Source organism: Bos indicus, chromosome 12, assembly GCF_029378745.1.
Source record: "Bos indicus isolate NIAB-ARS_2022 breed Sahiwal x Tharparkar chromosome 12, NIAB-ARS_B.indTharparkar_mat_pri_1.0, whole genome shotgun sequence".
Lineage (NCBI taxonomy): Eukaryota > Metazoa > Chordata > Mammalia > Artiodactyla > Bovidae > Bos > Bos indicus.
In genome coordinates, this window is record NC_091771.1 from 75,909,407 (window position 1) to 75,925,062 (window position 15,656).

Consider the following 15,656-nt stretch of genomic DNA (forward strand, 5'->3'; position numbering starts at 1 on the left):
CCCTTAGTGAACATCACAGGCAGATCTGGAGAAGGTGATGATGGTACTATCATCACTCTGAAGCCTGTTCTCCTAACAAAAGCATTTCACCCAAAGAAAGTGGCACCAAATGCCACTGCCCAGGTCTGGGGCTACAGGTCCCCACAGAGACCCCATTCTTTCAAGGTCTCACCTGCCTCAGCAGATGGGACTTTTAGGTTCCCATGGCATGTGGATTTGAAGAATATCTTAACAACATGCCTTTTGGTTAAGATGCTTTCTAAACACTAGTTCAATTCCAACAGTAAAGAATATTTCTGTCCCTTATTAACAAATTTCAGGCAAAATTAGCCACATTATTATTGGTCCATTATATAGAAGGGAAAAACCTGCATGATGATGCTTTTCTACACTTTGCTACCATGGCTTGCTAAATCAAAATTATGAAATTTTATATGAGTCTATATGGATAAAAGTCAGACGTAATCTTAAATTTTATATTCTCAGCATTTATGCTGCTGTTTTCCCAATATTCTAAAACTACAAAAAAAAAAAAAAAAAAAAGAACTTCTGCCCTAGGAACTGAGTCCATCAAAACCTAGAGGGCTTAGCTGCAGACATGGCTGTCGCTGACTCTGGCTGCTAGTTGGCCATCAAGCCTGCAACTGTCTAGGGCTGAAAGTAAAAAGAAGTACCAAGAGAGAGCCTGGAAGTCATAGAGCTACTGTTGAAATAGAAGCACCTCCTGTCTCAATTAGGCAAAGACAATTCTTTGGCCAGCACCTCAGATATAAAGGAAACAACACAGAAGCCCAGTCCGAAGAGAGGCTCCGTGACATGGGGCCACAAGCAGGGGTCACGTGACACCCGGAACAGACTGGCCACAGTCTAGAAGAGTTGCAAGGCCGTTGATAGAGGTAACTGAATTCATTTGCTGGCTCGTCCAAGTTCACCTTCAGCCCTGATGGCAAGTTCATTTTGATGCCTAAGTTCCCCCAAATGATGGGAGATTTCCCTCTGTCCTTAAATTCCTTCATAAGTGGGTGCTCACTTTGGAAAGTCATTTGTGAATAATTAGAAAAACTTTTATATGAAGAAGTCTTATGAGCCTGGGGCTGGCAAGACAGAAGCAAGACAAAGAAGGTAGAATAGATAAGAAAATAATAAAGATAAACCTTTTCTGTAAAGGTGAAATGAATGACTTGAAAGACGATCAGAACTGAAGATTTTAAATAAAGCACATATTGTCTCACCAAGATCAAGACAAACTATTCTAGAAATCTGCATTTCCTCTAATTAAAAAATGTAAAGCATGCCCAAGCAGATGGCCAGGCTAACGCATAATAGCCCATACATGTAATCAGTTATATCAGACTCATTAACGCACCATACCATTCATGGTAAGCAAATAATTGTAGCGCAAAGCAAGTAGTTAAACAAAACAAAAAGCAACACAACAGAATTTCTGAGTTGGAAGGGACTTGATCGTCTAGTACTCAATTTCCTCATTATTCACAGGACTCTAAAACCAGAGAGGTAAGAGAATTCCCCAAAGGCCACCCAGCCAGTCCTGCAAAGGCTGGACCTGTTTGCCTTCCTCCATCACTTTGTTCTTTGCATTAAACCATGGAAAATAGAAAACCTGGACATTAGTCCCAGCCACTGTCACTAATTAAACTCAATGACCTGGAGCAAGCTCCTAATCCCCTTGTGTTTCATGTTTCTGAAAAATAAAATAACCCCTGAGATCCCTCCTGGCCCTCGCATTCTAACATCCAACGGAAGTGAGATCAAGTCTGCCTCAAAGGATGAGTTAATTCTTGGTAAAAAGGTGTAGTGTTTTTGCAAATCATTGCCAAAATTCAGCTGCACAAGCATTTGTCTGCAAATGTTAGTACAAGCTGAGGAATTTATTGATGGCAATTAGTCTGCTGCTAGCCGGCTGGCTCCACAGAGGCACTAGAAAGATGCAGTCACTGGTTTCTGTAACAGAGCGCTGGGACTCAGTTGATCCCAGTGGTCCTCAGCACTCACCCATCTCCACTAGAGCTGTGTCTGAACACAAGGAGGTGGCAAAGATGAGTTTCCCAACTCGGCTCCCTAAATGTGGCAAGAGCCAATGAAGGTGTTTGCCATCAACAACACAAACCTTACATTGTCTGAGTAGAAGAAACCTAAAAGAAGCCCAGGCAGAAGATGCAGCGGGTGAAACTTGGAACTGAAATGGTGATGATGGACAAACCAGGATTCCTCTTGGAACCTGGCTGACTCATTTTAAATAGTACGAACTATGTAATTGGAGACGCTAGTTTCAAAATTCTGGACCCTATCTATGAACCTCCTGACATATGTCATTGGGATTCTTCCAAGAATAAGGGATCTTGTGTTCCGGACATCAATAAATGATACTTATGAAAGAGCAAGCATGTTACATGCAAGTAAAATGAGAAAACACATCATGCAGATGTTACAGATATGCGTGATTTAGTCCCTTCTCAATCTGTATCCTTATACCAAAAAAAAAAAAAAAAATTGGGACAAGTCTAGAGAACACAGAAGTTATAACATTAAGAATTTACATATTAGGATGTATAATTTTACTTTTCTTCCTAACAAAAATGATACAACCACAGCCCATATAAATATTAACAATTTGCTTTCTCCTAAAGAAGTAAAACATGGTAAAGCATTACTAAGGAGAAAATTATGATAAACTGATCCAAATATAATTGTTTTAGGAAGTCATTAGAAAATACTATTAATAATGTAAATAAGTGTTCACAAACTTTAAAAATTAGTTGATAGGAAATAATTTTTATTATTACTGCCAAATAAAATGAGGAAGCAGTAATAACTTTAATTAACTCCCCAAACCTATAACAGCTCTCAAATTCTGCCACTGAGATATTCTGCATATAAATATTCCACATTCAGAGCTTAGACATTATGCCTTCCTTGCTATTAAAAACAATTTTTGAAATGGGCACTTTATGACTACTGTGGTATTAATATTTTTATATAACCTGGCACACAATTGTGTCAATTTGTCACCTGATCAGAAAGTCTTGGCATTGACATATGGCTTAAATTTTTTTTTCAAGTTCTCTGACATAGAAAATTTCTTACTCATATGCTAAAAAACAGTAAGGCAGGGCGGAACTATAACAGCACATTACAGGAACAAGATGCCAGAATACGACAGACAGACTGGAAATGTAAACCAAACCTAAATGCCTTCCTAATTTTGATACACTACAATAAAATTCAAGTACTTTCAAAGCTTGGGTTTTAGCATCTAAATGTGATTGATGCAGATATAAACCCTGATCAAGCTCATGGTTACCTTTTTCTTCCTCTGAAAGTTCTTCTATTGGTTCCAGTATGTGCGATGAGAATGCCTGTTCTATTAATGAGGAAAAATAAGAATAGTACAGACAGGACAACAGCAAAGTAAAATTAGTTCCTTTCAAACAATTTTGAAAGACATCGTTCCATAGTACTTTAACCAGGCCTGAAATAGCAGGCCTGAAATGGGGAAAAAAAAATTAAGGCAAGGCAGTCAGTTAAAGCTGGTTACTTTTCCACAGTATCCGCCCTTTCTATGTATTTTCTGTTAACTCACTCTCAGGAAATTATATTTTTAAGTAATTAGGTTAAAATTTCTTGCTCATCAACTTAGTGCCAGACATGATTTCTTTAAAGCACAAGGACACAACTGCAGAAGTTCTTCTTCACTTATCCCTAAAAATATTTTTGACACAGACATAGTTTCCTTATATTATATATATATATTTCCCTATATCTTATATATATTTTCTTATATCATATATATATCTCCTTATATCTTGTATCTATATTTTTCCTTATATCATATATATATTTTTTCCTTATATCTTAATCAGGTAGCTAAATAGAAAATTATCGAAACAATTTCAATTTCCAAAGATAAAAACAAATTCCCAGGGCCCTGGGGTTCCCACTTCTTGTTCGCCCCAGGGCCTTCGAGTGGAAGGACCAGAATAGTTGAAGGGCAAGGAGAGGTCTCTTGGGGTGAGCAGGAGGACTTAGACCCACTCTCATCATACACCTCTATGTCCCTAAACAATGTTTCACGTGCTCCCAGAGAATCAACGGGGTGAAGCTGTCATCAACGGATGACAGACGAAGGTGGGCTCTTCCCAATCCCACCCCAGAAGAGTGAGTGGGGGAGATGAAGTCTCTGGGTGACTTCCTGGGGAAATGCCACCGTGCACACACAAGAAAACCCAGGGCAGCATGGATAAAGCAAACCCCATCTATCAGCAGAGGGAATAGGAGGTCAGGGTTGGCTGAAGGTCTAACTAACCATAGCAGTCAGGCTTTAGGCACAGAGGGAAATGCAACCAAAAGTCTGGCTTAGGAGGTGCCTGGTTCACTCACTTTCAGCCTGGAGGCTGACACAGGTTGCCTGAACAGAGAGCTCTCCACCTGTTCCCACAAATGGAAGCCATTTCATTCCACCACCAGACCCCACGGTGGGTGACTGGGGAGGGTAATAGTGGCCAGTGATTACTCCCTGGGCTTCCAGGCACAGACCTAAGTGCTTTGCATGTATTATCTCAGATTTACTACCTCCTACTTTGAAGGTCTTCTAATTTATTAAAGGGTATCTCTGGTACTCTATTTTAGGCATATACAAATATATATACATATACACACACACACATATATATCTAATAGCTATATTTAAGTATTTATAACTAGGTTCTTACAGCTAGTTCAGCAATATAGTCAACATCTCTAACACTGACTACATGGGAGAAATGCATTTTGAACTACTTTCAAATGAACTGTCAGCACACAGTCTATCAGTAAATAGGATTCCACTTTAATTCTGGAACATAAACATGGCTGCACCACAAAGGAGCATGTGATTCAAACCCTGTAACACAAGTGGTGAACACCACAAATGTGCTTTTGAATTTATTATTCAGCATCAAGATTTTAAAATTATACGGATGAAGAAAAAAAATGTGTAACTATGGGTGGTGGTGGACATTAACTAGACGTGGTGATTATTTTGCAACATATACAAATATCAAATCATTATATTGTATACCTGCAAATAATATAATGTTATATGTTAACTATACTTCAATAAAAAGTTTAAAAATTAAAAAAAGTAAGATTACACAAGTATTCTCCTAATTTGAACTGCTGAAAACAGAGATATAAGAGGATAGCTAATTTCATTTTTTAAGTCACAGTTTATATTTTATTGAAATTTCTGAAAAAGACAAAAATAAAAGTTATAAGGAAAACTTTTATAAAATCTTATAATATCATAATATACAAACATTATATTATAGGGATAATCCTATGAATTATCTTTCTTGAGTCAGGATTAATGGTCAAAACCTGACATTTCCTGCAGTGGTGCAGAAGGCAGGGGAAGGACAGATTTCTGAATCTGGACTCCTACAATAATAAAGGCTGAGGAAGCGAGGTTGACCAGACCCCAGAGCACCAAAAGCAGGCTGATGTCCCTGATTTGGGACGGAAAGCCTGCCATCTTCATGCTTTATAAGCCATAGGTCCAGCCTCCAGTTCTGTCCTGAGCTGAGTTGAAATGCTCAGAGGCTTCCAGAAAAATCTTTCTGTCAGTCTCCCACCATTATCTCCAGAAGAAAAAATCCCAGTTCTTCACCCAGCCCTTTCTCCACTGGCTGACTTTGTTGGACTTCATCGCCCCACGCTAGAAGCTAATGTTTAGCCCGTGCGTGCTCAGCAACTTCTGCTCCAAAGGCCTTGCCTCATCCACCCTGACCACAGCCCAGTGGAGTAGCCAAGACTCTTCTCCCCATCTGGCAAACAAGGAAACCCAAGTCCACGGTCTCATGACTCAACCATGAATCCAGACTCTTTCCAAACTCCAGGCTCTTGGCCATGAAGCTCCAATGCCGTCCCACTGATGCCCGTGGGGTTTGTCTTCCAGACATCGTCCAGCCAGAACCTGAGCTCATCATGTTCTAGCCTTTCTCTCTCCTTTGCTCTCCAATCACTGGCACAGCCTTTCCACCAATCCCCTAGAACGGCTGTTATGGTCACTCCCTCCCATTTCATCACTGTAACCCCAATCCCTAGGTAAGGAATCTCTTGTTGCTTAGTTGCTCAGTTGTATCCGACTCTTTGCAACCCCACAGACAGTAGCCCACCAAGCTCCTCTGTCCATGGGATTCTCCAGGCAAGAATACTGGAGTGGGTTGCCATTTCCTTCTCCAGGGGATCTTCCTGACCTACGGACTAAACTCACATCTCCAGCTTGGCAGGCAGATTCTCTACCACTGAGCCACCTGGGAAGCCTGTCAAAAAAGGAGAGGAGACCATTCAAGGACAGACTAGGAATCTCTCAGACTATGTCTAACATCACCAACTGATCTCCCAGCTCAGATTCTTTGAATTCTTCCTACAGCCCAGCTCTCCAATCCTGCCATGCTCAGTCTCTGAACATTCAACAGCTATGAAATGCCACAAGAAAGACCCAAACAGCTTCAGTCTATCACTCAGTGGTTGCCATAAGCAACCTCAACCAGCATCCCTCCAATCTCTTCTGCACATTCCCCACTCTGTCAACAAATTCATCGGCACCAATAATTCACATCCAGTGCTCTCCTGCCACCTTTTGCTGCTAATTTCTGCCTGTCTCCACGGAGAGGAGCAGCTAGTACCCCTCCCCCTAGGGCAACGCATATCTTATAAGTGTTCACCTCGACTCTGGACAACTCCAGAATGCCTCTCCCAGCTCTAAAACCCCCAGTCAGACCTGCTGAGACCTCTACTGCAGCTGCCTCTGAGATCAACGTCCCTTTAACACCCAACCCTGCTTCTCTCACGGGTGTCATCTGAGAGCGGTGCCCAAATCTCACCTGCAAACCTCCACCCCGCAGCCTGTGTCTCGGGGAACCCAACCTCAGCTGGTGAGTAATCATGAGATTTTTCATGGTAAAGGACCTCATCGAGGTTTATGATAGAACAAAAGGAAAGACAGAGAGGAAGCTGGGCTAATTAATGTTGTGCAATCCGTGACCAACCCTCCCTGTCCTCTCCAACCTCCTGCCCCCCAACCCCCAGCACCTTGGGAAGCTGCCATGCCTTGGGGCGGGGGCAGTGGGCCCCCGCCAAGCCGGCTCCTCACTCCTAACCATTGAGATGCCCACAAATCAGCTTTGATCCCAATCCAAGGGCTGTGGGCCTCATGCCAGGCTGGCATTTAAAATGAGCATTTCAATCGCAGCAGATTCCAGCAAGGGAGCATGGCTAATTCATGCAGCCCCAGCCTGGGCAGGGCGGGATCCACATGGAACACGATGCTCTAAAACTGACAGACTTGTTGGGACCCTGGAATCAGCCCCAGATAGCATTCCATGCCTACCATACGTGTCCCTGCTCGGGCACCGAAAATATAAAACAATGAAAACACGGCCCTCATATAATGTCAGATAGGAAGCTAGCAAAAACAAAGGGGAAACAAAAGAAACTAAAATACATGTTGATATACAAAAAGAAATAGCCAGCAATGCCTTATAAAAATCAACCCTAAAAAAGGAGGCAACAGAGAGATATTAACCTGACATAAATAATATGAATAGACAATAATTGTTAGAAATGATTTCCTCCTATATTCATATATAATTCATATTGAATATATTCATATATTTCTCTCTGTTACTGGTTCAAAGGAAAAAAACCCTGCATGTTCTAAACACTTGAAGATAACATCCAATATGTGAAGAATTTATGCATTACGTATTACAAACACATGCCCAAGGGAACCAATCCCCCTGAAATGATCTTAGGAAAAAAATCAGGGGCAGTAAACACTTCATGAATCAGTCAGTGAGTAAAGAGAATAATTACAAAAGGCCATCATATGTGAACCACAATATTTCTGAAGACAAAAAATCCAACTCAACTGGCCATGGATTTAAGTCCAAAGTAAAAGGCTAAATAGAGAAGTGGAATAAAGTAATCATTAGATTCCAGAAACATTTGTAGGTAAGACAGGAAAAAGATGGTCCCCCTCCCACTTTAAATCACTTAACACACAGCAGACCACAGGAAAACAATATATTGAAAACATACCATAAAAACTGCTAGCACCTTAGTTGTATAAAAATATGTTTAAAAATATTCACCCTGTCTACTGGATCATGTTAATAACAATTATTACCCTGTGACCTGGTCCAAGACCTGGATCCTGGCAGTAATTTCATCCAGGGGGTCCTACTTTTTCCTTTGGTTTCCATCACGTGTCTTTTCTAGATTTTCTCAACCAATCCCTGAAACTGTTTGCTTAAAAAAGGTGACTGGCTTCCACATTGAAAGTTATACAAACAATCACGTATGCCCTGTGGCATGTGCTGGTTGGCTGGTCTAGTAGGAAAGTGACCCTTTTACCCGATACCTACTACTTTCCACCAAAAATCACAGATGCTCCAAGAACTACTCAGAGTTAAAAATCTCTACTTGTGAGCCCAGCAATAGATACATTTTCTACTTTATGCCTGGTAGGTTTGACTAGTTCATAGTAACATTACATAGGAAGACTGCAGTTTTATTAACTGTTCTGCATTCATCAAAATGTTTTGTTTGCATAAATAACCCCCACAGAAGCACTTTTCAGTTAATAAGTTATCTAACTCAGGTGGAAACTGTATATAAAACGCTGAGACTTTGCTGAAACTTACCATGTGCCATTGGCAGACTTGACTTCGCATCCAGTGTCTGGGTGGCTGGGGCATTCACTGAAAAAGCATAAAAATGTAATTACAGGGTCCTGTATTTACAGCATCTACATCTGAACATGAGGATAAACTGAGTATTCATCAAATTAGTCAAGGTATATTAATCATGAGGGGACAAATGTTTCAAATGACAAAGATAGCACCAACTAACCTAAACCAAATTTATAACAATTTGAAATACAATCCACCCTTTTCAAATATACAAGTCAGTGGGTTTTAATACAGTCACAGAGGTGTACAACCACAACCACTCTCAAGTTTTTGAACATACTCATTACATGTATACCTCCCCAAATACCCACATTTATTAGCCCCATCTCTCCCTCCCTGCAGGCCCGGGCAATCAAAGATCTACTTTCTATCAAGGAAAGTTATGACCAACCTAGATAGCATATTCAAAAGCAGAGATATTACTTTGCCAACAAAGGTTCATCTAGTCAAGGCTATGGTTTTTCCTGTGGTCATGTATGGATGTGAGAGTTGGACTGTGAAGAAGGCTGAGCGCTGAAGAATTGATGCTTTTGAACTGTGGTATTGGAGAAGACTGTTGAGAGTTCCTTGGACTACAAGGAGATCCAACCAGGCCATTCTAAAGGAGATCGGCCCTGCGATTTCTTTGGAAGGAATGATGCTAAAGCTGAAACTCCAGTACTTTGGCCACCTCATGAGAAGAGTTGACTCATTGGAAAAGACTCTGATGCTGGGAGGGATTGGGGGCAGGAGGAGAAGGGGACGACAGAGGATGAGATGGCTGGATGGCATCACTGACCCGATGGACATGAGTCTGAGTGAACTCTGGGAGTTGGTGATGGACAAGGAGGCCTGGCGTGCTATGATTCATGGGGTTGCAAAGAGTCAGACATGACTGAGCGACTGATCTGATCTGATCTGATCTCTATGGATTTGCCTATTCTGGTCTTTACTTATAAATGGAATCATATAATTAGTTATGCGACCTTCTGTAGTCCGCTTACTTTAACTTAGCATCATGTTTTCATGTTTCATCCATGTTGAAGCACGTGTCAGCACTAGCATGTATTTTTATGGCCAAATAACATTCCATTTTGTAGATAAACCACGTTTTATTTATCTATTCATTAATTGATGGCCATTAGGGCTTTTTCCACTTTGGGGCTATTAAGAATAATGCTGTTATGGATGTTCATGTACAATAAACCAATTTATAAGACTATCCCAATCACTGGGCTGAAAGACACCTTTTAAAGGCATTAATTCAGCTACAGCCTTTAGAAGAGTATACCTGATTCAAGTAAGACTGAACACTCGTCAAAATATCTCAGAAAATTAGATTCCACAGCCTCTCTTCTAATACTGACAATTTCTGTCTGAGGTTCCTCTCTCAACTATTTGTCTATTAGTTTACTGACTCTTTCCATAGCTTATTAAAAACAGATCTTTAATTCTAATCCTATCTAAGAAATACTGGTCACAAGCCCTAGCTACCCCTGTAGGCATACAATTTCATCTTTACAATGGCTAGTGTAAAAGTGTTCAACTTCTAACTATGGGTAAACTGCTAACGATTCTGGAAATATGGCCTTCGAACCCATCTGCAACTTGCTAAGCTAGATCCAGGTTTGACAAACTACAGTCTATAAGACACACCAACACCTGCCTGTTTTTGTAAATAAAGTTTTATTGGAACATGTTATCGTTTCAATGGGCTTCCCAGGTGGTGTTAGTGGTGAAGAACCCACCTGCTAATGCAGGAGACTAAGAGGTGCAGGTTCAATCCCTGGGTCAGGAAGATCCCCTGTTAGGAGGGCATGGCAACCCACTCCAGTATTCTTGCCTGGGAAATCCCATAGACAGAGGAGCCTGGCGAGCTACAATCCATGGGGCCTCAAAGAGTCGGACACAACTAAAGCAACTTAGCATGACTGTTCCAATACTGTGCTGCTGCTGCTGCTAAGTCACTTCAGTCATGTCCAACTCTGTGTGACCCCATAGACAGCAGCCCACCAGGCTCCCCCGTATTGTGCTAAGTATAATTAAAATATAAACAATAATAATTGAATGTCTTGTAATTTTTCCATACTTCTCTGAAATGCTTCTGTTCTCCCCTTAGCTTTACTGCCCTTCAACTGTCCTCTCCTCCTCAGCATCTCTCAACCTCTTCAGCTTCCAGGACCAACATCAACAGGCCTCAAGAAGCAGTTGAGCATTTAAAACCATCAGCCCTTTCCAGTCAATTGTGCCCAGTTCCCAAACATGCTCATCAGTGTCCTTTCATCATTACAAGTCCTGGGCCCACATACATGGCTGTTCCGTGCCCGGCCTTGGGGCAGGCCCTCCCTTAGTATTCAGATCCTGTTCACACGCTTTCCTGAATGGAACAAAAATATTTCAACTAGTATTAAGAAGACAATCCATCCATTTCTCAACTGTACAGATGATGTCTTTTTGGATTCTAGCCACATCCTGACAACTCTGGAAGACAGCGGTGCTGTGACTTTGTGAGTGACTGACCCAAGGGCCTTGGGTCAAACCCTGCAGCACGGGGTCTCAGAGATGCCAAAATGTGGTGGTTGCAACACACAGTCACATTGTCACAGTGCTTTGCCTTGGGAAACCCAGAGCACACACCGGGGTGATGCCAAGGAATTTTTAGCCATTCCTTTATTAGGCAAACTGTTAAGGTAATAGGTATGGCTAACCAAAACCACCACAAAACCACACAGACATTTATAATAGTGGGTTTTAGAACCAGGTCAAGGCCAGGAATCAAAATAGATCATTATGTAATCTCCAGACGCACTGATGTTCCAAGAATCATCTCTAAAAAGAATAAGCAGAAGTTATATATGGGTTTAAGCACTTTAAAAGTATCTTTAGAACCCTGAGCCTATTACAGAAACTTACTTGGTACAGTTGGGACAGTTGGCTTAGATTCAAAAGTTTGCCAGGTTAAAAGATTCCCTGAAATAAAAAAAAGATAAATTAATAACAAAACCCACAAGCTATGGGTTATATTTTGCTAGTGTACATCCTAATATTTTCCCCAAAAATACAATACATGAAATATACCAACATGTAGCGACTTACCCAACAAAGATGTTTAACATAAATCCCTTCAAAATTAACTTTTTCTTAAAATTATTTTTCAAATATTTACTCCAATTATTCAGGTATTCCTAATTATCTGAACTGTAACTATTCCAAGAGAAGTTACAGGGAACTACCACTCTTTCCAAAACTTGATCTTAAAACAAGGAAACCAAGTGTGCAGGTCAACATACAGGCCAATCTCATTTTACTACACCTTAATGTACTTTGAAGATACTGCACTTTTACAAATTGAAGGTTTGTGGCAACTCTGTGTTGTCAGGTGACGGTCAGCATTTTTAGCAATACAGTATATGTTCATTTTTTTAGACATAACGCTATTGTACACTTAATAGACTATGATATAGTATAAGCATAACTCATATACACTGGAAAATAAAAAAAATTGTGTGACTCGCTGTACTGTGATTACTGGTTGTATTGCAGTGGTCTACAACTGAACCTGCAATGTTTCCAAGACATGCCTGCATTTCTCATGACCCCAGAAACAGGGAGGAAATGCAACCCATACACCCAGTACCAATTCCCAGTTGGCATCCCTCAAGTAGACAAAGATGCCCTACTATCTGAGACAGATGGGAACCAAGACTGGGACCACTCAGAAGGCAATCAGGCAGAAGGCAAGCTTGATGCTATGACGGGAGACTATACTTCTGACTCCCAGTCCCGCTTCTAGACCAGTCCTGAATGTTGTGGAAATGGGTGGCTATCATTGCTATTTTCAGTAGGCTGTATATCCCCCTATTATGCTTAGAGCAAACCCTCAACCCCAGCCGACCATAACAAAGAATCGCGCGTCAAGCCGCCATAGCACTTTAGGATAATTAAAAGTTTACTATCAATAACAATAGCCAACACTGATGAGTATTTAACAGGTGCTCTTTATACATTTTCCCATTTAATCCTCATAACAAGTCTATGATGTAAATACTACTAATATTCCAGCTTCTGAACTGAGGAAACTGGGGCAGAGGCTCACAAAGCTACAAAGTGCCAGAGATGGGAGCTGAACCCAGCCTGCCTCTGGACTCTGTGCTTTTAATCCTAAGTCATCTAACTGCACATTCATCCAAGGGTAGAGTTACTGAGCATGTATTATGTGCATAACAATACTCTGATAAAAAGCACAGGAGACCATTTGATGACAGATTAGGTATTTGAAATTCTTCAACTCTCTGGGTTGTGGTAACAGAGCTCCCAAGTCAAAATAACTAGAGGAATGTCATCTTAGCACCCATGAACCGTCTCAGCCCCACATTCACCAATGTTCAGAACACTGTTAGGATGGCCCACCGTGCCTTCAGCACTGGGATCCTGGTCCACTTACCTTTGGGTTCACTGACACTGTTTAACGGTTTACTGGTGAACTCTTTAATCTGCAAAGAAGAACAGTCTTTCAGCGATCCATGTTTGAAACTAGACAGGGATGTACTGGATGATCAACAGATACTCAGCTCAGTAAATGAACCTTTTCACTAAATGTCCCAAAGACACAGGACATGTGGACTTTAATGACATGGAGACAAAAGTTTTATAAAAGCAGCATTTGGATTCAGCCGCTTCTCAAAGGAATTAGCAAAAGAAATTCTCAGGTGCCTTCACATTTATCCTGATTTTTAACTGAAAAAATCTAATTGCTCTACAGTATTTCAAAAATACCTTTAAAAAAATTATTTTATTGACTTGGACAAACAACCACGGTGGGGTGGGAATATATTCTATCTTCATCTTATCCAACTTACAAATGCTCTAAAGACATACGTTCTTAAATAAGTTGCACTGGTTACAGAAAAACGGTGCCAATATATATACACCAAAATACCTGCTGTCTCTGAGTGATGATCAGCTCGTTCTGTTCCTGGAGCCTCTGCCCTAGCTCTTCTATCCTTTTCTTGTAGAAGACATTACTTGCATTTAGATCGTCTATCATTGAAGTTCGAAGTTTCTCTATATGTGACAGGAGCTGCAAGAAAACGAGGAAGAAAGGCATCCATATGGAACCTGCATGTAAATTTCTTCTTTCTGCAGTTTGTATGTACACACCCCGCCTTCTCACTGGCTTACGTCATCTGCACATTGACTAACTCTCTGATCACCATGTCCCCAAGGCCCTGGCTGTTACAAGGGGCTTGATCTCTGTTCCCAGGGAGTTCACGGTCCAAAATAGACAACACTGATCATGTGAACGGCATAGTAACCCATTACATGAAATCACATGGGGTGGAGTGAGGATAAAGGACCGGGCCACCCGCAGAGCAACTCCGACCCCAGGCAGGCCTGTCCTTACAAGTCCACACATATCATCCCAGCTGGAAAGCACACTCCCCCAGCCAGAGAGCCCAACTTAATTATTTTATACACCTAGCAGTCTCTGTCCCTTGGCAGGTTCTCAATAAATATTCATTGAGAAATGAAAGGGGGTTGGGGGTTGAGGAAAAGAGGAAGAGAGGAGGGAGAAGGGTAGAGAGAGGGTAGAAAGGATGGATGGAGGAAGGGAAGAGAAGGAAGGGAAGCACAGGGCAGATAGATCCAAAGATGCACAGATTCATCTCTAGAGGGAGTATCAGTTCTGGACAAGAATTCAAGAAAAGAACTTCCCTGGTGGTCAAGGCTAAGATTCGTGCTCCCAATGCAGGGGACCTCGGTTTGATCCCTGGTCAGGTAACTAGATCCCATAGACCACAACTAAGATCCTGCATGCTGCAACTAAGACCCAGCCCAGCCAAATTAATTAACTAAATATTTTTTGAAAAAGAATACAAGAATTTGGTTTCAAAAATTCAAGGAAACATTCTTAAAGCAATTTCAGATGTTGCTTAAAACGAGGAGAAAATACCCTTGGTAAATGGTACGAAGGATGTTCCAAGCCTGTGGCCTGGGAATGGAGACAGGGACCTGCAGGTCAGAAAAGGTGGGTAACTGTGTTGAGAGGCGCACAAAGAGAGCCTAGAGCAGCATTTCCTAACTGGAGAGGTTCGTTTGTTTTTTAAACAAAGACTCAACACATTTTAGAGGCTAAAACGTTAAGCACATCTTGTTGAACCTACACCACAGCATCATGGATACATGTTTTGACCCCGTTGTTCAGATGGGGAAACTCAGGTCTAGAGAGGTAAGTAGCTGACCCACATGCAGACAGCTGGAGGAGGGAAGAGCCTAGACCTCAGCTTTCCTGTCTTCCAAGTCCACACTCTCAAACTTAGTGTCTGTGTCACGAGATGTGTTAAGAAATTGTGTATGCATGCTTAGCTGCTCAGTCTTGTTTGACTCTTTGTGACCCTATGAACTGTACCCCGCCAGGCTCTTTTGTCCTTGGGATTTCCCAGGAAAGAGTACTGGATTGGGCTGCCATTTCCTCCTCCAAGGAATCTTCCTGACCCAGGGACGGAACCCGTGTCTCCTGCACTTCCTGCATTGGCAGACAGATCTTTACCAATGCGCCACTTGGGAATCCTTATTCACAAGAGTGAACAAGAATAAACCCTAAAATAATGGTGGATTTTGGGGGATAATGACATATCAATATAGGTTCACCAGTTGTAACAAATGTATCACTCTGGTACAGGGCGTTGATAATGCGGGAGGCTGTACATGGCAGGGGTGTGGGGGGCGGGGTATTTGGGAACTCTGTGTATTTCCTCTTCAATGTTTCTGTGAACCTAAAAGTACTCTAAAAACAATCTAATTTACATTTAACAGACACATAACAAAAACAACAACAAAAAGTTAAAGCTCTCCATCAATACATAGCAGGATCTTCTCTCTGAAGGGCTGTGTGCTCATATGAGGCCGGACAAACCACAGGTT

The 15,656-nt window shown here is 41.4% G+C and overlaps 1 protein-coding gene across 5 annotated transcripts in view; it reads right to left on the bottom strand.

Moving 5' to 3' along the window:
• The window catches only part of DZIP1 (DAZ interacting zinc finger protein 1), a 51,517-nt gene that overhangs the window by 14,491 nt on the left and 21,370 nt on the right, over positions 1 to 15,656 (bottom strand). For 4 of the 5 annotated variants that reach the window (XM_070799918.1, XM_070799921.1, XM_070799919.1 and 1 more), the window contains exons 11-15: positions 13,672 to 13,812; positions 13,177 to 13,225; positions 11,646 to 11,702; positions 8,706 to 8,762; positions 3,323 to 3,382 (exon numbers count right to left, since the gene is read on the bottom strand). In XM_070799918.1, coding sequence (XP_070656019.1) covers positions 3,323 to 3,382; positions 8,706 to 8,762; positions 11,646 to 11,702; positions 13,177 to 13,225; positions 13,672 to 13,812 — 364 coding nt within the window. The remainder of the gene's footprint in view (positions 1 to 3,322; positions 3,383 to 8,705; positions 8,763 to 11,645; positions 11,703 to 13,176; positions 13,226 to 13,671; positions 13,813 to 15,656) is intronic. The other variant, XM_070799920.1, reaches the window with a different exon arrangement.